General features: G+C 45.7%; 1 protein-coding gene across 7 annotated transcripts in view; it reads right to left on the bottom strand.

Annotated features, from left to right (window-relative positions):
- Nucleotides 1-5,560: 5,560 nt before the first annotated feature.
- Nucleotides 5,561-25,175, bottom strand: part of FLI1 (Fli-1 proto-oncogene, ETS transcription factor) — a 114,766-nt gene continuing 95,151 nt past the window's right edge. For all 7 annotated transcript variants that reach the window (XM_024209624.3, XM_024209623.2, XM_024209627.2 and 4 more), the window contains 4 exons: nt 11,096-11,161; nt 9,936-9,998; nt 8,594-8,641; nt 5,561-7,189 (listed from right to left, as the gene is read on the bottom strand). In XM_024209624.3, coding sequence (XP_024065392.1) covers nt 6,660-7,189; nt 8,594-8,641; nt 9,936-9,998; nt 11,096-11,161 — 707 coding nt within the window. In that variant the 3' untranslated portion in view covers nt 5,561-6,659. The remainder of the gene's footprint in view (nt 7,190-8,593; nt 8,642-9,935; nt 9,999-11,095; nt 11,162-25,175) is intronic.

The raw sequence follows: 25,175 nt of genomic DNA, 5'->3' as shown, positions 1-25,175 counted from the left end.
CCCCCACTCCCACCAACCCATCCAATAAGAGACTCGGCTCATCTTTTCTGCTGGCAAATATTTACATTGCTTTCAAGCGGGCGCCCTGTCTCAAACACACCTGGTTGGCATCAACACCACCTATAATCTACTGTTCTTCAGGCCAGCCATGTAGCGCCTTGTCAAGGATGTTTAAACGCAGCCAATTCACTAGGCTTGAGGCTGTGACAAACAGCTGGTAGGAAGGCATGGAACGGCACAGCATGAACAGAGAGAGGGAGGTGAAGTAACAAGGGGAAATCAGTGAAGAGAAGGTCATTTCTATTTGATTTTTCTCTAGTGGGTTTAATGCTAGCTAAAGGTGCCAGCTTGACAGCCCTGGATTTATCCACACAGCAGCTATGGTTCCAATTAATGTCAAATGTGGCAATGCCTCATGTGATGTAGGAGCTCACCTGCTGGTAACTGGGCTGAGGCCTACCAAATTCATTCCATGTCGGCCATTCACAATTAGGGCTGGCTGGAAACCAGAATTTCATTTTGGGAAAAATTATGACAAAGGTTTCAAAACAGAGACTTTTAAAAAAAAATTTGTGCAAAAGCAGAGAAAGAGACCAGCAGAGCCAGTGGCCAGAGCACTTACTAGATGAATGGTCCAAACCACTAGGCCAGGTTTTACTCCACTTTTGATTGGAAAGTGCATCCTGTGCCATCAAAGCAGATTTGTTTCCACAAAAAGTTTCTGCTTTGACGAAACATTTTCAAATAGAAAAACGTGCGGTTGAAAAATTCCCAACCAACGCTATTAAAAAGGCTTTTTCAGTGCAACAAATTGTCACACACAGCCCTGTGCTCACAAGCAATCCTACGATAATAATGCCACAAAACCAGCTCCTTTAGGTGATCTTCTTGGATTGACCGACTCTGCTCTTCTGGTCAACAGCAGAAGGCTGCATCCGTGGTTTTGGTGCAAACCTTGATATGGTCACAGCAACAGCCCCACTTGAATATAAAAATTGATGGGAAGGTTCATCAGATAATGGTCCAGCTTCAGGGTAAAAGTTTGCAAAAAAGGAACTCAGAATTGCATATTTCCCGTGCAGTCAATGTTCCCTTGAGAGGCAGCAAGCCTGAAGGAGTCTCAGAGCCCTTTGCTGGGCAAGAGTATGATAGACATTTATTATTTCCTTTCCCTTCTATTCCTTACTAATGTAAAAACAAAAAGGTGTTAAGACAGGAAAATTCCTCTGCATTTAAATAAGATTCAAAGTCTGTCACAGCTGTCAGGAAATTCAATGTCACGGCTGAAATGGATCTCTTAAGCCCATAAAGATTTGACACTAGGTCTAGTATCCAATCTCCACTGGTGGTCAATGTTGTAGACTGCAGAGGAATGTGTGCCGTTCACAGACCTACACAGAGAACACGCTACCAAAGCAGGTTTCTTCCTTTCCACATCTGTTCATCTGTTTATGTTTTGAAGCATGAGGATCAGAGAGAGGTGTACTCCTAGACACCTGAAATTTGATGTCTTTCACCTCAAGATTTGGTTCCAAAATACTCAGGCACATCTCAAATGAAAAGTAAGGCAGCCCTTAGAATGACCCCAGTCCCATGTAACAATGGCTGATCCTGCATATCGTATATCAGTAGTTCTCAACCTTTCCAGATGACTGTACCCCTTTCAGGAGTCTGACTTAACTTGCGTACCCCCAAGTTTCACCTCACTTAAAATCTACTTGCTTACAAAATCAGACATAAAAATATAGAAGTGTCACAGCGCACTGTTACTGACAAATGGCTTCCTTTCTCATTTTTACCACATAATTATAAAATAAATCAATTGGAATATAAATATTGTACTTACATTTCAGTGTAGAGTATATAGAGAAGTATAAACAAGTCATTGTCTATGCAAAATTTTAGTTTGTGCTGACTTTGCTAGTGCTTTTTATGTCGCCTGATGTAAAACTAGGCAAATATCTAGATGAGCTGATGTACCCCCTGGAAGACCCCTGCATACTCCCAGGGGTACGCCTGGTTGAGAACCACTGTCTTATATGTCTTAATACCTAGGCAAAAAGGGGGAGGTAAAAAGTCAGTTTCCAGGTCTTGTATGGAACGCTTCTGCCAGGTGCTGTCAGCAGCAAAAGAGGCCCAGGTTCAATTTTCTAGGGGTTCCTTTGGAAAATGTAAATAACACCAGCTCAATCCCCCGCCCAGAAACCTGGGTAACTATGTAAACCACCCTGGGCACCCTTGATAGGCAATACTTCCCCGCTCATAAGCACTGACTCCTGGGGTTTACAAAAAAGAGAACTTATTAGAAGGGATGACAGAATGCACTTGGGAAAGCCAGCAATTAATTAATTAACATTTTCTATGAGGTAAAACTCCCTCTCCCCTAGGGTGTCTTAACAATAATCCCAACCTAGCCCTCCTCTTGCCATTGTGAGTGGCGACCGACCACGCTCCGGCCACTTCCCTCTGCCCCACCTCCCCACTCACCGTCTGTTGTCCGGGGTTGCTGGAGTCCAAGGACCCTGGCAGTTTGGTGCTCTGGGCTGCTCCAGGGACTCTGCCTTCTGACCCAGCTGAAATGATTTGGGCTCTGATTGCTGAGTAGGGAGGCCCCCATCAGAGTCCCTGAGGTAAACGGCAGCTCTCTGGGTGTTCCGCCCCGCCCACCTCCGCCTGCCACAAAATTGCTTCAGTCCACTGCCTTGAAACTGTCCTAATACAGCCGTTTAACGAGTCATCAGCAGGATATGGGACCCTTTGCAAAGTCCTTCCCAGCAGAAATAAACTCCTCACAAAAATTAGAATGTCATCCATCTCCCCATTGCTGCCTAAGCGTCCTTACCCAACTGTGCCTCATTACTAGGTGACCCTTCACCCCCGGCCTATATGGTGCAGATCTTTTCTCCTTCATTTCCCAACTGGGACAATAGTATTTTATTGCCTCCAAGCTCTACATGCCAAAATGTCCCAAATAGTCATGTAACTGAACTGCAAATGAGGCCTGGCCCACTTGGTCCCTTGCTCACCAACAGCTGTCAGCAGAGAGCCACAGGGCTTTATATGTCCACTGAAGACAGACTCTTAACATTACTTGAGCCTAGCTACTTTCGGTAGCCGAATAGACCCAGTGGATAAAAATCCTGGCTCTGTTGCAGTCAATGGCAAAACTCCCATGGGCCTTGGTGTAGATGGGATTTCACCAATTAGCTTTGAATTCTGAACATTAATGCAGAGCAAATCATTTCCCTGCTGCCCTGTCCACACAAAAAACTCACATTCACGAGTTGTAAACCATTCTTTTTATAAAACTTTCTGACATAATCCTGCTGTACCTCAGCTCCCTTCCGCTCTATTCTCCTCAGAAAAGCAACTGTAGAATTAGTACCATTAGACTCCATATTTATATTCTCTCAATCATGCCTAGTGCAAATATGCTCTGTTTACACGTTAAAAAAATGGGTTTTCCCTCAGAACTTCAGTCCTGCAAACTCAGCTTGGGAGTCAAGGTGAACCACTAGTGGCTTGTATGGCATCTCTAGTTACCAATTCCAAGAGTTTGGAATCTGACCAATGATCTGAAGTGGTTCCATTTTGCAGTGGCCAATTTTAGACACCTCCATTTCAGAAGGTTTAAGATGAAAACTGATGTTCCCCAAGTCACAACTCACTTTTGAACATTTTGGCCAAGGATTCTGCAGGGCAAATTTTGCTCTCGGTGATACCTGTATACCCTTACTGCTCTGCGATTCTGCCCCAAACGACATGTGTGCAAACTCATGGTCTTCACATTTTGCCAACACTGACACCTGTGAAAGCACATGCCTGCCTCTGGAAACTACTCAGCAGTTCTATTGGTGGGGCACAGTTGGAATAGAACACAGCTCGCTCTATCATAGCTGTGTTTAACAAACAGTTAAACAAGGAAACACTTACGTTTGTAACTAAAATGAGCAGGTCCAGTGGAATACACCCAGGGAACAGATCTGTTGGGTAAGAAGGTGCCATTTTTAGAGTCACTGTTCAGAGTGAATCTTCATTAATCAAGCACGTGAAGATTATTGGACTGGAAACTTGCTTGTGATGGGTTGTGTGTGGAGGGGGGAAAATACATGGAGAGTCTCCATTAATAATTTGTTAAAAAACCCCAAAGGTTGGACAATCAGAGGTAAGTCTATACCCTCAATAATGACTGTAACACAGGGAGTCAGCATAGTCTAAACCAATAGGGTAGCCATTAGAGAAGTGTGTTCTAGTGATGGAAGCACTGGTCTAGAACTCAGGAAACCTGGGTTCTTCTGCTTGCCTGCTGGGTAACATTGGGCAAGTCACTGCACTTCCCTGTACCTCAGTTTCCCTATTTGTAAGATGGGGATAATGAATGATACTTGCCTCCTTTGTCAAGCGCTTTGAAATCTATTGATGAATAGTGGTATACAAAGGCAAAGTATTATTTACTTTGCTCTTAGTTTCTTTCTCTGCATCTAAAATAAATATCGTTTAGCCTGGAAGTTCATGGTTTTGCTGTGAGGTTGGGGAAAAAAGTGTAACAATATGATGTCTTAGAGAAGAAAACAGCCATTTATTTTCTCACATTTTTTTACATCATAATCCTCATACAACAGTTGTCAGCGTAACATTTAATACATTTTTTTAAAAAAACCCACAAAGATTACTTGCAAAATTATATATATTTTAATATCCAAAAATACATTGCATATATATAGTAGCAAAAGCCCATTTCCATGGGGAAATTTTTTTAATAATTTTTTATTTTTTTTGCGATTATTGCAGTAATGTTACCTATAAACATTCCAAAAGCACTAAGACCTAAACTGATTAGCTTGATCTTGTTTTCCTCTTTTGTTAAATAATGGCATCAGTGCTTCTGTTTAAAGTTATGACCAAACTATAATGTTCTGTTTTAAGGTCCCAATTCTGCAAGCAAATACACGTGGACTAACCCTTGCACTGACACAGACATTCAGAGGTTATGTCTACACTAGATATTTTTGCTCCTGTTAAATGATTGTCAATTAATTCCAAATTAGCTAATAAGCTTGTAAGTACCAATCTAAGACCTCTATAAACATTTGTTCCAAGACCTTCATGTTTCTGTCCTGAAATAAACATTCCTGGATCATCAAGACTAGCTTCGCAAATTAGAGGTAGTTGAAATTTTTCAAATGTTTGATAAAAATGTTCTACAAAAGCTTTTCAAAAATTTTTTTGGGGGGGGGGAGGAATGTTTGTTGATTTTCAACCAGCTTTATAGAATTATCAAAATGTTTGAAAAACTCAGTTTTGATGGAAAATTGTCGTGAATGGAAAATGTTGATCCTTTTTTTCAACTAGCTTGAATACAAACATGTTGGCTGACTTGAGTTAATTAGCATCAACGAACTCAAGCTAAAACAGGAGCACAAAAACTGTGCTTTAGACACTCCCAATGAGCTCAGACGTGTTCCACACTAGGATAGGAAAGAAATCTGCCTGGATCCGGTTGTGGGATCAGGGCTCTATTCCCACCAGATACTTTACATGTATCTTTTTTTCATTTTAATTTTTTTCGCAAAAAGTACAAAGCTACAGCCCAAATGTACAGATTGAAAAGATGTACAAATTACATTTAAAAAAAACCAAACAAGACAAACAACAACATAAAAACCCACAAACAACTGATCTGGTAGTAAAAATAACCTGCATTTGTGACTGAGGTCAACTCGTTTTATTTCATCTTTCTTTTAATATTGTGAGATATAGGGAAAAAATAACTCTGCATAACTTATACAGTAAGTAGCCTTCTGATTAGCTGACCCTTAGAATGACGGTCTGACAAACGCACAGCGTTCGCGAATCGGTAGCGCTTAGCGATCCCGAAAGCTTTGGCAGAGCTCTCCAGGATCTGCTGTCGTTTATTTCATTTTTGCTCTCAAGGAATGTCTGTGCTTGATGTTAGGTTACTTTCTTTTGTTCTGGTCTCAGATGTTTCTGGAGTTAATATACAGTCCAACACAAGTTGCACACTCTAGAAAGGTTCCTTGAATGCCCTTTACTTCTTTATATATATATAAAATTTCCAGTTGGGTGAAAAACCTCATTGGCCTTAATTAAAGCTAAGATTCCAGTTGCCATCCTCTGCAGCCCCAGGTCCTCACAACATAATATCTGACTCTTCCATCCCCTCCCCGAAATCAGAAACCCTCCCGCCAAAAACACACATGTAGTCCTAAGTCCCCGTTAAACAAACATAGCATTCTTCTAAGACCCACGGCTGGATATATGTCTTGTTAAGAGCCTTCGGACTGCTAATTTTTTTTTCTCTTGTCTCGTAAAAATTCAAATGCTGATAATCATTCCAGGTTGTGGTGAGCAATCTTCATGGACAATTCCTACAGAGGACATAAGACTTAGAACCAAAATAAAAACACAGAGTACTGGCCTGCAGAGGTATCCATCTCTCATTTCAAGATAGAAGAGGCAAAATTACAAAAAAAAAAGAAAAAAAAAAGAGAGAAGGTTTGATCCAAGAATAACTAATATCCAGTTTTTAATTCCCCCCACAACAATGGCCCACAAAATATCCAAAAAAGGTCCAAAAAATCCCAGAAGTAAAGAGAGCATCCAACCAGATTGATAAAGGCCACTGAAGGTAAAAACATCTAGTAGTAGCTGCCCAAGTGCGATGGTACATGAGTGTTGGGATGACGCGGGACATTGGGGTTTGGGTAGATGCTGCCCGTAGGGGAGGTCCAATAGGATGCTGCTGCTCCGAAGAAACTGGATGATGTGACAGGCATGGAGGAAGCGTGGGGGGGCACAAAGTTCACCTTCTGTTGGTGTGCATGGTAAGAAGGCATATAGGAAAGATCTGATGGGTACTTATACATTGAAGACTCAGTTGGATGAGGCTGGAGAGCCTGGGCAATGCCGTGAAAGTCAAATTTGTAGGCATACCTTTTGCCATGCACTTTGGTCATAATGTTCTTATCGTAGTAGTATCGGAGGGCTCGGCTCAGCTTGTCGTAATTCATGTTGGGCTTGCTCTTGCGCTCTCCCCAGCGCCTGGCCACCTCGTCGGGGTCTGTCATCTTGAACTCCCCATTGGTCCCCTCCCACGTGATGCAGTTGGCATTGGAACTGTCCGACAGCAACTCAAGGAGGAACTGCCACAGCTGGATCTGCCCACTCCCTGCATGAAGCGAGCCAAAGAGAAAAGGAAATGACATTCCATTTCCTGCTTAAACGAAAAGACAAAGACAGGAAACAGAGGGACTATCTCAATCTTTGATGGGAAAGTTTCCTTCAAGCCTTACAAACTCTTGTGGAGGGCCGGCCCACCTATTCCCAGAAAACAAGTCACTCAGCCTCTTCTTCTGTTTGAGGTCAGACTAGCTGATCAGAATGGTCCCCTCTGGCATTAAAATCGACAAATCTACAAAGCATTCATAAATGGGCTTTTTATGAACATGGTCATTATTCAGAATTATTCACTGAATAGCTGACATAAGCGTATTTCGACCTCGCTTTGCTCACTGACTATTTTCATAACTATTGCTGCAAATACCTGCAGTTCATAATTTGCCATGTGCAGCCTTGTGGCTGATCACCTAAATCACAGTATTATTTCTTCTCTCAGACTGGATGACTCCTAGACTATTTCAAGATGGCCGTACTAACACTTCCTGTAAGGAGGCTCATGAGAATCCGTTTTCGCGTGAGCATTCAACACCTTCTCCCTCTGCGAACAGAACACGTGTTTGTGCAAATGTAACCCACATTAATGACAAGGTGGATCTTTGTCCCCCTCTTGTGGCTGGGCCATGTAAAGAGGTTTACGAGATTGCAACAGCCTCGATGCGAATCGACCTTGTCTGTTAGCTCAAGCAAGAGATGCTCATGATCTTGCTCCTATTACCAGAGGTCTATAGATGACTTGATCAGGGAGTCATTGTGTAAACATAGCAAGCCTGCAAATGGTGTCCACAGAAGCTAGCTAAGAGCTTAAGCAATTTAGGACTTCTACTCTGTGGCATAGTATTAAAGTTCCTGGGTTCAAATCTGGTTAGCTGCTTTGAGGGAGAAGGGTAGAATGCTTGTGGTGAGCAACTTCATGCGGTGTCCAATACCGAAGAAGTGACTTCATTGTTTGTATTCAAACAAAGACTATTTGGCACTATCCACCCAGTTTTACTCTTGTATTGTCCTTTTACTATATCATTTGTCCACCCTGGCCTTATAATAGTGAAATGTCACTCCTGGGGAAGACAGTCACTCAAGATCCTTCTTACTACTGTATTTAAGGCCCATGGTGGGGACTGCACATGGAAGCTACCAATAGTACAGCCATGTAGGGGATCATGAAGAAATTCTCCACACCAGCTGCCATGACCAGCACAGAGGGCAGTGGTAAGGACAGATGTGGGATCCACTCCTATTCAATCCAATGGCCCATATACTCTACACAAGCAGCAGAGGGACAAAAGCTATGATTCCAGCCGAGTCTGGAGCGGTGGCTCATGAGAGAGTTGGCCGTTTAAACAGGAGTTGGAATTTGCTTTTAAGATAGTGGTCTGGTGTCCCAAACTGAACTCACCTGGGTTGGCTAGGCGGCTGCTGGTGGGTCCCAGAATTTGATAGGGATCTAAACAAAGAGACAAGAAATCTTTTCTTTACTCTACTGCACAAAAAGAAACAAAGCACTTCTCTATTTTTCTTAACCAGAATAATCCAGATGTCCATTTTCCTTCCTTTTTTACATTGCCACTCCCCTCCCACAGATCAGTCCCATTGGCCTCTTATGTTGTTTAATGTACAGACGCACATTACTTAGGGAGGATTTAATAACCTAGTGGCTGCTGCACTGTTTTCATAGAGTATCCCACTTTTTAAGATCAAAATCCCCACTGGACACATGCCACAGCACCAGCTACAGCAGTTGGCTGCATGAAAACATAGCATCAGGCCAGCACATCACGACTGGATCAGAGCAAATACATTTGCTTTAATGTGAGCAGTTGGGCCACTTGCTTAAGTGTGCTTCATTTTCTAGTTGGGCTGATTATTTCCTCTTCTTGTGTGCAGGTGGGATTTTCAAAAACACTCCATATTGGCTCAGCTCTGCTCCCAGTGAAGTCAACGGAAGATTGGTCCAACTCAGCTCTGACTAAAGTCAATGGGTGTTTTACTGCAGATGCTAACGGAAGCAGAATGAGGCTCCTGCTGAATGCTTTTTAGAAATTCCATCATGTGTTTATTAGGAATGAATCTCCCCCCTTTTCCTGGGGCCCCACTGCTGTAATCTCTCTACTTCCCTTCATTGTCCCTTGGATTTTGGTGTTGGCTCATGGCTGACTTTACACCCTAACAAAGAAAGGTACAAAGCAGCTGTGCAGAACATTGAGAGGGCGTCATTTAGTTGGGAAACCCAAGCAAGAACTATCACTGCTTGAAGCCTGATAGGACTTGATTCTCTTATTTACGGTGCTTTGATAGTGGTGTACCTCTGTCGACTTTGCTGGAGATGTTCCCAATTTATATTGGTGTAAGGGAGGTTAGAATCCAGCCCGTAGACCCTTCACCACTGTGGCAGAAGCAGCTCCGTTGACTAGCTCTTTCAGAATCCTTTACACTGCCTGCTGTGGGATGTCAAAGGAGATACCAAAGCAGCTGACACTAAGGATTTTGGACACTGCACATGACAAAGCGGATACAGGGACATCTCTTTTAAATGGGGGGGAGGGGCGTCAATAAGCAGCCAGAAGAAAGGGGTTTTGGATAAGCCTTGTTGGTGGATGAACAGAGTTGACCAAGTATTATAAGTGTTTGAGCCCACTTAACTTGTGCCTAAGACTGTCCTTGCTTGAAACATTACAATACCAGGTTGGGAAATGAAGTTGTTTATGGGATACAGCCGAGCACACACTGGACACATTTACCTGGTTGGGGCCGTTGCTGTTCTGTATTCTTATTCACAGTTTGAGTCCCTGCAACCGGGGGACCTGTAATAACAGGAAAAGTGAGATCTTAGATGTACTGCAAGCAGAGGAGAGGGAACAAATAGGGAACAAGATGGATACAGTGTATACGTGAACATGACCAAGCCAGTGGAGATCGGCAGGAAACAGTTTTGTGGTCATATGGGAATTGTTGAGTTTTCATACATATTTATTACCCTGAACAGGGATGAAAAGTCAAAATCACAATTTTCATCAATGGAAACATTGTAAAGAATTTTGAATCAGGTCAAACTAAATGCTTCCATTTGATCATTTTGACCTTTTGAAATTCTTTTTTACTCTCAGTTAACCTAAATTTCGAAACCAACGGTTGCTTCAAATTGAAAAATGGAATTTTTTGTTTAGAAAAGGGCAAAATGGGATGTCAACGATTTCTCAACTTTTTTCTGGATTTTTTTTTTAAATGGGAAATTCGCCAAATGAGCCTTTCCCATGAACAATTTTGGTTTTGGAAAATCGACATTTTCTGAAGGAAAAAAAAAAGTTTGGTCAAAAAATTCCTGACCAGCACGACAAATCAGTTCAACCTTAGCCCTAGCATCTGCTCCACCCATTCAGATCCTCACTGATAACAGAGATAATGCTATAAAACAAAGGATGATCTTCCCATTCTGAGTGAGCATTTTCCATAAAGCTCCTAAACAGAAAGTACTGATTTAGTGCCAAATTCTGCCAGCCTTACCCCAGCTGAGTAATATCTTGCTCAGGGACAACTTGTAGCCCCAGGACATGTGACACCAGTGTCTATAGGATCATCCATATGATGACTTCAATGTGCTTTACAAATATTAAGGGCCAGAATTTGCTACTCTTTCTCACGGTGAGTGGCACCTTTCTCCTTTGAGCAGTAGTAAGGTATTGGAGTATGGCGTCATTCATCATGATTAATTGTATCAGAATCTTGTCCAATGTAAGGATGGCTCTAATGAATTAAGTCTCACAAGAGACTGGAAGTTAATAGGGCCTGGATCCTCAGTCATTCTGATGCCTGTACAACAAGCAAACCAAACCTTGCCCAACTCATGACCATGTTTCGATCCTCTGCATCAGAATTTGCCACCCACAACAGGGCTACTTACTTTTGGTGAGGCTGGAGTTCATGTTATTGCCCCATCCGGCTCTCCTGACCGCATCATAGGAAGGATCTAATGACAAACGACAAGAGGGAAGGAGGAGTTGAGTTCAGACTGCGCCAGGAAGGCTAGACAGGTGGCTAGTTGTGATTATTGCTTAAGAAATTTTACACACGCTTTAGTTACTTTGTCTCCGTGCCCTGGCCTACATATGTGTTTCAGCCACCTGTTATGTATTGTCCATTATAGGGCAAGGGCCTTGGGGCAGGGCCTGTCATTTTTGATCTGTCTGTACAGTGCCTGGCACAATGGGACTCTGACCTCTCTGACCTGTAGGCACTGCCACAATATGAATGTTAAATAATAAGACATGGCATGGGACAGGTGGAGCTTTGGGAGACATTGTGCAGGAGGTGGCTGGTAGAGGGTGGGAGCAGGGGTGAGGCCTGGGCCTCCATCTCCTCCCTGCACAGGTGGTGGTAGTATGGACCGGGCCTGTGCTTGACTCCTGTGGGGGGCACAAGTTGGCAGTGGAGGGCAGAGAGGAAAACAAAAGCGCTTAGTGCCCTCCGCCCCGTTTTGTACACCCGTGCTAGTGTCAGGCACCATCTGGTCCCATGGGAATAGATGGGGTGGACTGAGGCTAAATGTAAACTGAACCCAACAAAATTTGAATGTCTGTCTAGTCAGAATCTGCCTCTCAGCTGCCCCCCACCCTCCCAAAATCTGTGCCTTCTTTCCACTCCAGAGCCCTTGCTCATCCTCCTGGCCCATCGCGAGGCTGCAATCAGGTGTGCCTTGCACAGCCGCCTGCTCCTCTGCCTCGCTGCTTCTTCTGCCTGCCCTGTGATTGTGTGGTATGGATCTAGGGTGACCAGATAGCAAGCGTGAAAAATCGGGACTGGGGGTGGGAGGTAATTGGCACCTATATAAGAAAAAGCCCCAAATATAGGGACTGTCCCTATGAAATCGGGACATCTGGTTACCGTACATGGATCCCAAGGAGCCTGCCTTAAGAACTGGTAAATATCCAGGAAACAGAGGAACTGTTCATGGTTTAGGAGAGGTTGGACGGAAAGGAAAGTTCACAATGGAGATCATGAAAAACATCCTGATGGGGAGCTGTACTGGGCTCCTAAGGGGAAGGGTGGAAGCCCAGGCACTTTAACAGCTGACCTTGGTAAAGCCCTGGAAAATCTAGGTCTCTGCAGGGAGATGTACTAGATGACTTGGTAGAGTAGCTGCCATTAAAAAGTCAACATTTCCCAGCACTTATTATTGCATGGAGTATCTGATGAGATGCCACAGTTATTTCCTCCCACTTAGAAGAAAGAACCTTGCTAAACACTGAATGGTGAACACAGCAAGTTTTTTCTGTCTCTGACCACTGTGGATCATGGGCAGCCTTGAGTTATGGGTCCAGATCCACAGCAGGTGTCAATCAGCGAAGCTCCATGCCGATTGACATCAAGTGAGGATCTGGCCCATGACTGATTCGGAAGCTGCAGGAAACCTTCCAAGGACATTGAAGGGGCCCTGGAAGGGTGCGGCAAAGCACTGTGTTAGAGAAAGGGGGAAAAACAATGGGCTCTGATTTCACAACAAGCAACACTGGTGGGTGAGGATTGGCTTGGGGCAAAGATGTGTCATCAGAATCCTGCATTTTAAATCCCTAGTTTTTTTTATTGTTATTGCTGAACAGTTCACAATCCACGTTTTCCCCAGCCCATCTTCTCATTCTTGTTCTGGAGTGGCTGGACAGAAAAACCACTCAAGGACCAGACTTAGAGGTAGTGAAGGGACGAGCCACTAGGTTATTCAACATGAATCAAGCCAGGGCTTTAAACGAAAAAGGATTCCAAAGTCTCCTTGTGGACAACAAAGAAACCATAAAAACCACGCTAACACGCAACATTCAAAACAACCATCATCCTCATCAGAAAGCACTTCAACAGATGAACTGCTGCCCCCCAACTCCTTCCGCAACCCCTCGAGTGAATAAGAGCCAGGAGGTGGCGCTGCTCATGCCCTTGTCCATTCTCATCGTTTGGGGCTGGAGAAGAGCAAGGAGACCGGAGCGAATCTCCTTGTGGAAAAATCCACGTGCACTCGCCCAGTCCATCTGGCTCTGCAAAAGCCTCTTCAGTTTTTTAAATTAGTTATTGGCATGAAAAGAAAAACAGAAAGAGGGAGCATGGAGGAGAGCAGAGGGAAGAGAGAGAAAAGGGGGGAAAGGAGCTCATTTAACTTGTCTGTTTTTATTTTTATTTTACTGTTGTTTGTAATAGAAACCGCAATCCGTGCTGCAAATAGGTCAGACTTAAAAACAACCCACTGTGCATTAAGAATCTGACAAGACATCTCCCAAGGACAGAGGCCAGTCTGGGTTTCTTGTTCTTCCAGCGGCAGTGCTGGGGACTGGTTCCCAGCTGCATTTTGCCAAGTGAACCTTTCTACCCAGCTAAGAGCCATTGGGGTAAACAAGCAAAGCTGCTATATATGTACCAGTGGAATTTTCCCCTGCTTGAAACCATTGGTGGAAATTGCACCTTGTGCTGTCTACACTAGGGGCTTGCACCAGTGTCAGTATGGTAGTGGTTGAAATCAGAGCACAATAGATAAGGCTTAAATTGTAGCCCATTCCCCTTGTAACCAAATGGCTTCTTCTTCCCCATCCTTGGCAGCCAGCCAGTGACTTTCATTCCTCCCCTTTGATAATCCTTGGCAGGTACATAAAACTGCATATTAACTCTAAGCTTTTGGCATCATTTGCCAACAAGCTGAGGCCCGGGAGCCCCACTAAAACTGCGACAGGAAGACGGCAGAGTGGCATTGCAGTGGGTGGGCCCAGCTCCAGTTAAAGAAGGAAGGGGGTCGTTTCTGAGATGCGTCCAGAGAAGTTTTAAGTTTCTTTCAACTTTTCTGGTTCAACTCGCAACTTGCCACCTTCAGATCCCATGAGCTACAGCATCTTTTCTAGATTAGGTTAGGGGCCGAAAGCAGAACCTTGCCAATGCACACGACATGACTGGCTGACCCACAGCGAATCAACACAACAAAAAAGAAAAGATAACAGTAGAACATTTTGCGTCTAAAGATCCCAGGCACACCATAGTGGTGGCCTGGATGATTAGCCACATTCTACAGATGGGGAAACTGAGGTATGGAGCAGCAATGGATGATTTAGTTGGGGATTGGTCCTGCTTTGAGCAGGGGGTTGGACTAGATGACCTCCTGAGGTCTCTTCCAACCCTGATATTCCATGATTCTATGAATGTGACCTGCCCATGGTCACGTAGATCCAGAGTGTAGCCCACATCTCCTGCTTGCCATTCCAACGCTTTAACTGCAAATCCGTGCTCACTCTTGCGATAAAAAATACTGGATCAAGACACAGAGGGCCAGATTCTCAGCAGGTGTAAATCGGCGTAGCTGCATTGACTTCTACCGAATGAGGTTGATTTACCCCTGCTCAGGATCTGCTCTTCGGCGGAGATTGCCCAGAATGACGTTAAAGTCATTAATCATTTTAAAGCTCCCTGTGCTGGTTTCTTTGCACCCTTCTTTCAAGGCAGCTGATTTGGGAGTGCAAGGGTGGTGTTATGATTACAGTAGTGGTCAGAAAACCCAGTTCAATTCCCCCCTCTCTCCTCCTGTGTGACCTTGGGCAAATTACTTAGTCTCCCTTTGTCTCGGTTCCCCATCTACAAAATGGGGATAAGATACTTCTCTGCCTCTCGGGGTGGGTTGTGAGGATTAATACCCCATAAGCCCCTTCAATGCTATTGGGAAGGGGGCCGAATAAGGTTAATAAATAGTTCCTCCATTGTGTGGCACAAGGGGTGAGAGAGATTCAGCACAACAGCCAGTCATGCAGGTTTTGCTGTGGCAAACAGCTCACTTGTGCTCTCTCTCAAGCAGTGCAAGTTTCCACCTCTCTCAAAAAACAAAACAATCAAATCTGCCAACGTTTTTTTTTTCTTCACAAAAAGTTGTGCAATGTGAACGAACCACAGCAGCCCGGCCAGCTTCTAGTCCCAGACTCTAAAGCTGAACGTGTTTAAAACAAAATGGAAAAGGCAGAGCCAGGGAACCCATCCAGAGACTCGGGTTTCTGCAAAAACAATATTGTTCCCAGGATCTGACGCCCAGTGGCTCGAAGAGATTCTACAGAACTCTGGCCAGACGGTTAGTTATGCAGAGCGTCGTTATCTGTCGTAAAGTGGCTCAATTTTCACACTCAAATGCTCCAAGCTACAGAGTTTCAAATTAAAAATATGAGGCCAGGTCCTCTTCTGGTGTAAATCAGCAATTGACTTCAGCTAAGCTAGGCCAGTTTATGCCTGCTGAAGTAAATTACGCCTGCCCTAGGTCTGTTTTAGACTTAAAAGGCCCATTTGAACAGCAGCCCTGTGACAAACGTGTATTCAATACAAAATGGAATTAAAGAGCACAAAATAAATCATAGATGTTTTCAAGAAATGTCATTCTGCAGCTGTCTGGTTTATATCCAGAAATTCCCCAGAATGAATGCAGACTCTATTAGAGGCAAGGTACAGGATATTAATAACACTTTGCACTTTCATAGCACCTTTCAACTGAGGATCTAACAGCTTTGCAAACCTTCATGCTCACAACATGCCTTGGAAGGAGGTGAGGCATCATTAGTGTCATTTTATTTATTCACATTTGTAAATGCACCTCCCCAGGTGCTATTATATGGGAGGGTAAACTGAGGCACTGGGTGACATGACTTACCCAAAGTCACACAGTGGTAGAATCAGAATCCTGAAGTTGGTTCTCGGCCCTCTGTTCCAACCTTTCACCCTAACCGCCTCCCCATGGACCTCCTCCTGACTGAAGTGGAAGCCAATAGGACACAGGACTTGGTAGGATAGGACCCCTGATGGAATTCCTGGTTCCTTGCTAGGTTACTCCAGGTGTGAAGACCAATGATTTCCATGGAGCTACGCTGATGTAAAAGTGAAATAACAGAGTGGTGAATCAAGCCCTCAAGGCCCACAATAAGCAGTGGGAAGGCCCGGCTCATCCTCCGGTTGAAGTCAAGGAGGGCAGGCTCAGGCCCTAAGTCTGCTGCCCTGCTGTGCCAGGGAGGTGAGCTCTGATAGTGGTTTCTAGGATGAGAGCACAGTTGAAGCAGGACCTAGTGCCCACCTCCTCTGACCCTTCTCCCCTCTCAGATCTCAGAGCTTCAGATCCTGCGCACGCCGAAGTCAACAACAAACTTCCAACTGGCTTAATTGGTTCAAGGTCATGCCCTTAGAGCCCAACAGAGTTATCCTGTGCAGAGCTTCTGGCACAGGGGTGGGGTTCACAGATGCTCCTTTCCCTCCCCAGAGGAAAAAAAATCCCTGATCAAATGTTAACAGCTCAGGATCCCCTGCTGTACTCCCACCAGCCCCTGAAGTCTGCCTGCCAGCTGAGAGAACATGGTATCAGGAAGTCCCTGTTCAGGATATTAGAGATTGGACAATAAATCCCCCAGAAAAAAAAAAGAAAGCTTTAAAAAGGAAAAAGTGATGTTTTTCAAATCTGAAAGGTTGAGGGTGCCGTGGCGGGCCAACGTTCCCACTGAACAATGGAGCTCACAGTCCCTTGGCTTCCCCAGCCGCTCAGTGAGTGCTGACAGCTCCTGTATCCCGCTGCCTCCTTAGGAGCTTACTCCATCAAACCGGAGTCAGGGGAGCAGACTTGCTAGCCAGTGTCGCCCTCACAAACACGGGGGGAAGCACGGGCAGCGGGCCTCTTTTGGCAAGGCCTTTTGATTTTGCCGGACACAGCGCTGGTTGGGTCACATGTGCAGTGGCTTGTGATAACGATCTCATCTCTCTAGGGCACCTTCCTGCCAGCTGGATCCCAGGGGGCTCGAGGTCAGGTTTTTAAAGGGATTTAGGTGCCTAAGATGCAGATAGGTGCCAGTTTTTTTCCCAAGGGCGCCTAGGTGCCTAACTCCCAGTGAAATCCACAGGTGAGAGGCGCCGAGACACGTCACCTACCAGTCCATGACTCCACCTGCGGCAGGACCAGAGGTCTCCCAGCCAAGCACAGCCCAACCGCTCTATTTTGGACCGGGGATGCTAGGCAAGAAGCCCCATTGTGAAATGATGGGTCTGAACTGTGGCCCTCTGATGCCAAACAGGTTGGCAGCGTCAGGACTGGATTAACGTACGGGTCAGTGGGGCTCTGCCCCGGGTGCCCAAGTGGTTCGGGGTCCTGGGATTTCATAGTATTGTTTAATACTGCGGCGTCCAAACAGCTAATCCCATTCCCAACATGCCTCCCTTGCTAACCTTCCCTTGCTGTGCACAGAGCATTTGGAGGAGATTAGAGGAACAGCTCCAGGAGGCACCAGAACGTTTCCCACCGTCCTGCACATGTGGGCCTTTCCGTGAGGGTTGAGGGTGCTCCCAGGAGGCACTCAGCACCTTGCAGGATCAAGCTGCTTTGCACAACCTTGCAGTCTGCTTCTTGGTGGGTTAGCACAGCCAGGCTAAGTCCCTGGAATCATGGCACATGCATGAGCCCTGTTAAACAGCAGAACCACACCCCATTTATCACTGGCAGCAGCTAGCTTCTGAGACAGGGCTCCTTCCCACTCAGCGCGTTCCCAAGGAGCACCCGCTGAGCATGTAATCACAGTAGCACCAAAGGGCCCTAATGTACCAGGTTCTGTACAAACACCTAGTAACAGACAATCCCGGACCCAAAGAACTTGCACTTTAAACAGACCAGCTAGACAAAGGCTAGGAGCAGAAACAGAGGTAAAGCCACTTGGGCAGGGTCAGAACCAAGCCTAGAGTACAAGTCTCCTGAGTCCTAGCCCATTGGCCTAGCCACTAGACCACACTGCCTCCATTACCAGCCCTGTCTATTGGTGGCCTTTGGCTTAGTCTATCCTATTTATATAGCTACAGCATAACAACACCTCACTCTTACACAGCACTTTTCATCTGTGGAGCTTTACAAAGCAGGCCAGTGAAATTATCCCCATTTTACAGATGGAGAAACTGAGGCAACTAAGGCACTAGGAATCCAGCATTCCCCCCCACTCTCACCCAACCTGCCTACAGAGCAGGCCACAATGGGGTGGACCTTGCACATCTGATTTCCAATAGGGTCCTGGAACACCCAGGCCCGACCTGTTCCCAGCCTCACAAACCCCTTAGATGCAAATCAATGGAAGGAGAAAAGGGCTGAGAACTTGAAACAGCCTGTGGGATTCTTTGAGTGGAACACGCACTGTTTTTTGCAGTGGGTCCTTCGGCCTCAGTAGGGAGACAGCTCCTGGCTGGGTGGCTGGAATTTAGATGATTGGCTCTAAATGGAAAAGCAGGGTCAGGCATCCTTTGTGGGATGCAGGCTTGTGTGATTCATCTGAATGACCACGGAAAAGAAGCTGAAAGAGAGAGCAGAGAGCACAAGACCTCACTGCTTCACTCCTAATGAGAGAAGGGCGGCTGGGGTTGGCATGATTCTGGTACCTGGGAGCAGGGGGTGCACATGGGAGCAAGTTAAAACTAGAGTTGCAGGGAACTGCAGGCCAAGTCCTGGAGTTCCCAGTCCCGACACTCTGTGGCATGTAATCCCCTGGTGTTTACGCCTGGGGCATGTGTGTGTATTTTTGCAACCCTTCTGAACGAGGAATCGTAGACAGTAGGTTTCTGGAGCGGCGAGGGAAACCAAAGGCACCTCAACCCCCACTCTGAAGTGTCAGATGCACCATTTTAAATGATGGCAGTAAATGTAACTGGTTGTGGACTCTGCCCAAGCACTGCATGTCCCTAAGGCTGCGTGCCACATGCTCTCAACCCATGCCACATGAAACCTATGCTGCCAACTGTTAAAGTAGCACCATGCTGAGCTCCCCTTAGACTCACATGCTTAGATCATGCTTGTGGGGGAGGGAGTGGAGAGCTTCTAGTCTACAGGTGAGGTTTTCCCCATGGAATTCCAACATTCCCTTGGATCCACTCTACCAAAACTTGGGAGCTATCCAGCCCTTAGCAGAGAGGTATGCATTCCTGCCTCCTCACTTCCTCACCACCGCAGTACTGGTGCAAGAGCCTTCTCCTCCGCAGTGCCCAGTGTCTTGAACACCCTCCTCGTGTCGCTCCAGCTCATTTACAATCTCTGCTGAAACATGCCATTGGTCCCCACCTACTCCCCTTTATTCCTCTCCTTTGCTACTCTGCAGCTGAATTAAAGAGAGCTGTGTATTCAAAAGAGTTCAGCATGCTGAGTGCACATTGACTGGTGGGCTCATTTGCAAATCTGGCCTTTATTTAGGTGCCTAGATGGGAGCCACATGGGCGTCCCAATTGTGGGTGCTGAAACTTTAAAAATCTGGCACTTAGTATCTGTAACACTTTGTATTATTCTGTATTATTTAATGGTGTTATATTTTTCAATAACTAATCACTGCACTACGACTTTCTGTGAAACATTTTATTTATAGTACTGCCTGTCCCTAAACACCTGCACACCTTACATTTAAATTAACAGTACCTTATAATGGCATTATCATCATCATCAACAACAACAGTAATAATAAATACTTAGCGCTTATGCTATACCAAACCCACATCCTCTGTCACTATCCTGCCCAGGCTACTCAAAACTCTTCACTGTGGCAACAGGGACAGAACGCAGAGTTCCCTGCTTCAAAAGCACAGCCCCTTACCACTTGTTCTAAAGGTGAATCACCAAGTAGTATAGGGGCTCAGGCACACAGTTGAGTATTTCTGATTCTATCCAGTAGGGGCAGCAGCTAGTTCACTAAAAAATCATTCTATAACCTATTTTAGGTACTTGCTTGGCCCCGTTATCATAGTTTCTGAGCAACTGACTATCTTTTAACATATTTATCCTCACAGCACCCCATAAGTGCTAGTATCCGCATTGTACAGATGAGGAATTGAGGCACTGAGGCACAGAACAGCTTGCCCAAGGACACACAGGACGCAGATCTGCTGAGTCCAAGGCTACCACCCTAACCACTGGACCATCCTGCCTCTCTCCTTAGCATCTCAGTACAACTAGGGGAGATTGATCAAGCCATCGGACCACTACCCCTTTTTACTTCTCCACATGGGCACCAATGATACTGCCAAGAATGACCTTGAGCGGGTCACTGCAGACTACATGGCTCTGGGAAGAAGGATAAAGGAGTTTGAGGTGCAAGTTGTGTTCTCGCCATCCTCCCTGTTGAAGGAAGAGGCCCAGGTAGGGACCATCGAATTGTGGAGGTAAATGCACGGTTACGCAGGTGGTGTTGGAGACAGGGCTTTGGATTCTTCGACCATGGGATGTTGTTCCAGGAAGAAGGATTGCTAGGAAGAGATGAGATCCACCTAATGAAGAGAGGGAAGAGCATCTTCGCAGGCAGGCTTGCTAACCTAGTGAGGAGGGCTTTAAACTAGGTTTGCTGGGGGATGGTGACCTAAGCCCAGAGGTAAGTGGGGAAGTGGGATACCAGGAGGAAACACAATGAGGAGGAAACACAATGAGGAGGGTTCAACAGGGGAGGCCCCCTGATTCATACTGAGAAAGTAGGGCAATTGGCTAGTTATCTTAGATGCCTGTACACGAACGCAAGAAACCTTGGAAACAAGCAGGAAGAAATGGAAGTCCTGGCACAGTCAAGGAATATGATGTGATTGGAATAACAGAGACTTGGTGGGGTAACTCACTTGGCTAGAGCACTGTCATAGATGGATATAAACCATTCAGGAAGGACAGGCGGGGTAGAAAAGGTGGAGGAGTTGCACTGTTTGTAAGAGAGCGGTATGATTGCTCAGAGCTCCAATATGAAACTGGAGAAAAGCCTGTTGAGAGCCTTTGGGTTAAGTTTAGAGGTAAGAGCAACAAGGGTGATGTCATGGTGGGCGTCTGCTATAGACCACCAGATCAGGAGGATTAGGTAGACGAGGCTTTCTTTGGACAACTAACAGAAGTTTCCAGATCACAGGCCCTGGTTCTCATGGGTGACTTCAAACACCCTGTGATCTGCTGGGAGAGCAATACAGCAGAGCACAGACAATCCAGAAAGTTTTTGGAGAGTGTTGGGGACAACTTCCTGGTGCAAGTGTTGGAGGAAACAACTAGGGGCTGTGCTCCTCTTGACCTGCTGCTCACAAACAGGGAAGAATTGATAGGGGAAGTGGAAGTGGGTGGCAACCTGGGCAGCAGTGACCATGGTTGAGTTCAGGATCCTGACACAAGGAAGAAAGGAGAGCAGAATACTGACCCTGGACTTCAGAAAAGCAGACTTTGACTCCCTCAGGGAACTGATGGGCACGATCCCCTGGGAGGCTAATATGAGGGGGAAAGGAGTCCAGGAGAGCTGGCTGTATTTTAAAGAAGTTTTATTGAGGGCACAGGAACAAATCATCCTGATGTGCAGAAAGAACAGCAAATATGGAAGGCGACCAGCTTGGCGTAACAGAGAAATCTTCAGTGAGCTTAAACACAAAAAGGAAGCTTACAAGAAGTGTAAACTTGAACAGATGACTAGGGAGGAGTATAAAAATATTGCTCAAGCATGCAGAGGTGTAATCAGGAAGGCCAAAGCACAATTTGGAGTTACAGCTAGCAAGGGATGTGAAAGGTAACAAGAAGGGTTTCTACAGGTATGTTAGCAACAAGAAGAAGGTCAGGGAAAGTGTGGGATCCTTACTGAATGGGGGAGGCAACCTAGTGACAGACGATGTGGAAAAAGTACTTGATGCTTTTTTTGCCTCGGTCTTCACAGACAAGGTCAGCTCCCAGACTGCTGCACTGGGCAGCACAATATGGGGAGGAGGTGAGCAGCCCTCAGTGGTAAAAGAACAGGTTAAGGACTATTTAGAAAAGCTGGAGATACACAAGTCCCTGGGTCCTGATCTAATGCATCTGAGGGAGTTGGCTGATGTGATTGCAGAGCCATTGGCCATTATCTTTGAAAACTCATGGTAATCGGGGGAGGTCCCAGATGATTGAAAAAGGCAAATATAGTGCCCAGCATTTAAAAAGGGAAGAAGGAGAATCCGGGGAACTACCGACCAGTCAACCTCACCTCAGTCCGTGGGAAAATCATGGAGCAGGTCCTCAAGGAATCCATTTTGAAGCATTTGGAAGGGAGGAAGGTGATCAGGAACAGTCAACATGGATTCACCAAGGGCAAGTCATGCCTGACCAACCTGATTGCCTTCTATGATGAAATAACTGGCTCTGTGGATATGGGGAAAGCGGTGGACGTGATATATCTTGACTTTAGCAAAGCTTTTGATATGGTCTCCCACAGTATTCTTGCCAGAAAGTTAAAGAAGTATGGATTGGATGAATGGACTAGAAGGTGGATAGAAAGCTGGCTAGATCGTCAGGCTCAAAGGGTAGTGATCAATGGCTCGATGTCTAGTTGGCAGCTGGTATTATGTGGAGTGCCCAAGGGGTCGGTCCTGGGGCCGGTTTTGTTCAACATCTTCATTAATGATCTGGATGATGGGATGGATTGCACCCTCAGCAAGTTCACAGATGACACTAAGCTGGGGGGAGAGGTAGATATGCTGGAGGGTAGGGATAGGGTCCAGAGTGACCTAGACAAATTGGAAGATTGGGCCAAAAGAAATCTGATGAGGTTCAACAAGAACAAGTGCAGAATCCTGGACTTAGGACAGAAGAATCCCATGCACTGCTACTGGCTAAGTGGCAGTTCTGCAGAAAAGGACCTGGGATTACAGTGGATGAGAAGCTGGATATGAGTCAACAGTGTGCCCTTGCTGCCAAGAAGGCTAACGGCATATTGGGCTGCATTAGTAGGAGCATTGCCAGCAGATCGAGGTAAGTGATTATTCCCCTCTATTCAGCACTGGTGAGGCCACATCTGGAGTAATACATCCAGTTTTGGGCCTCCCAGTATAGAAAGGATGTGGACAAATTGGAAAGAGTCCAGCGGAGGGCAACGAAAATGATTAGGGGGCTGGGGCACATGACTTATGAGGAGAGGCTGTGGGAACTGGGCTTATTTAGTCTGCAGAAGAGAAGAATGAGGGAGGATTTGATAGCAGCCTTCAACTACCTGAAGGGGGAATCCAAAGAGGATGGAGCTAGGCTGTTCTCAGTGGTGGCAGATGACAGAACAAGAAGCAATGGTCTCAAGTTGCAGTGGGGAAGGTCTAGGTTAGATATTAGGAGGGTGGTGAAGCACTAGAATGGGTTACCTAGGGAGGTGGTGGAATCTCCATCCTTAGAGGTTTTTAAGGCTCAGTTTGACAAAGCCCTGGCTGGGATGATTTAGTTGGGATTGGTTCTGCTTTGAGCAGGGGGTTGGACTAGATGACCTCCTGAGGTCTCTTCCAACCCTAATCTTCTATGATTCTATGAGTGGGTGAGGCTAGCAGGGACGTATATATGGATCTGCAGGTAAGAGCCAGCATTCTGTCGGTGGTGACCCAGACCAAAACTTTGGGTGTTCACAATCTGGATCCAAATCCAGATCTAGTTCTGGATTCGAACATTGTAGCTGAAGCCTATTTCCAGTTTCTGGAACCAGCCAGAACCAGGAAGCAGGAGGTGCCTGGAATGAAAACACAGTTCAACACCTTCAGCAAGGTTCTGTTCAGGTTCTGGCAATGGGCAAATGCTTGGGGGGCAGTTCTGATTTCTTCTGAAGTGGGTCACTGCTTTGTATTCCTCTCTGATCTCCTCCCTTGCAGAAGCTGATTCCGCTGGAGGTGACATGTAACTAAAACCTCTCTCAGCTAGAAAACCTTGAGCCTGGGTTTCGCTCTCTTCAGAGCAATGCCCCTGCCTGCAGGAATCAAAATTGCTCTGTGATTTTTGGGGGCCATAGGCGACAGCCCCCATTGTGAGAGCTTGCCTAGGAAAACATCCCAGAGCCTTAGAGCAGTGGAACTTCTTGATTCCTGTCTGGATTCGCCGCCACCCTACACACAGCTTATGATGACACATTACAAAGAAAAGGAGCAAGCACCGAGAAATGTTTTGCTTGTTGCTTGGACCTCGGCCAAAGAACCCCCACTGCACAGAACAGAGTGGAAGCCAAAATATCTATCAAGACAATCTCTCCCAAACTCAGGTTTGTAAGAAAAACTGCCTTTGTAAGTTTGTATGTACACACAAGACATATAGACTTGTGTGTGCACACAAACACACCCACACTCACACACCCATATACACATCTAGCACAGACACACAGACCAGCACTCACGTGCACACACTCGTACAGGTGTAGGCACAGACACACACAGTAGTAAACAGACACACTCCCCCAAACATACACGGTCACAAATGCAAAGAAATACACAGAGAAACAGAGACACCCACAAATATTTATTCCGCAAAGACATGCACAAACACCTCCACAGAGAAAGCAGACAGACACTCACATAAGAAAAGGAAGGAGGACACACACACACACACACACACACACACACACACACACGCTGCTGCTGCTGTTTTTACAGTATTTGCCCATTCGCCTCATTATCAAGAAACAAATTTACTCTTGTCTTGGGAAACAGCCTGAGTGATTCCAAGAGCTTTTGGGGGGAGTGACCACATCCCAGCAAATGTGTAACCCACACACACATGTGCGATAACATAGCACACAGCGCACCCAAGGCAAAAAAAATAATAGCTCTTTTTGCTGGGAGAAAAGGAAGGATAATGGTTACTTAGAAAGTGCTCCAGACAAGCTGTCAGGTTGAATTCAGAGAACTGGAGTCTAGCTCTGGGACAGCGCTGGCTCAGAGCGATCCCCTGTGAGTTGGGTTTCCTGCCTGCTACGGTTTACAGACAACGATTCTTTGTTTCAAGTATTTTTGGTGAAAAAACACACGGCTGCCTCCGAAGAGGGTCAGGGAGAAAGGAGACAAAACACTAACTCTGGAATTTCAAAGGAAAACAATTTTTAAAAAAAGAAAAGAAACCAGGAGAGCTAGCTACCGTCTCTCCTGGAATCCTAAATCCCCATTTGGCCACAGAATCATCATCATAATAAGCACGCACACACACACACGCAAACAACAACAACAACCCCAAAACAAAACCCAACCACCAACCCTCC

The sequence above is a fragment of the Terrapene carolina genome, unplaced genomic scaffold (genome assembly GCF_002925995.2).
Source record: "Terrapene carolina triunguis isolate 2854851 unplaced genomic scaffold, T_m_triunguis-2.0 Scaffold374, whole genome shotgun sequence".
Classification (NCBI taxonomy): domain Eukaryota; kingdom Metazoa; phylum Chordata; order Testudines; family Emydidae; genus Terrapene; species Terrapene triunguis.
This window is presented reverse-complemented; position numbering and strand designations above follow the sequence as displayed.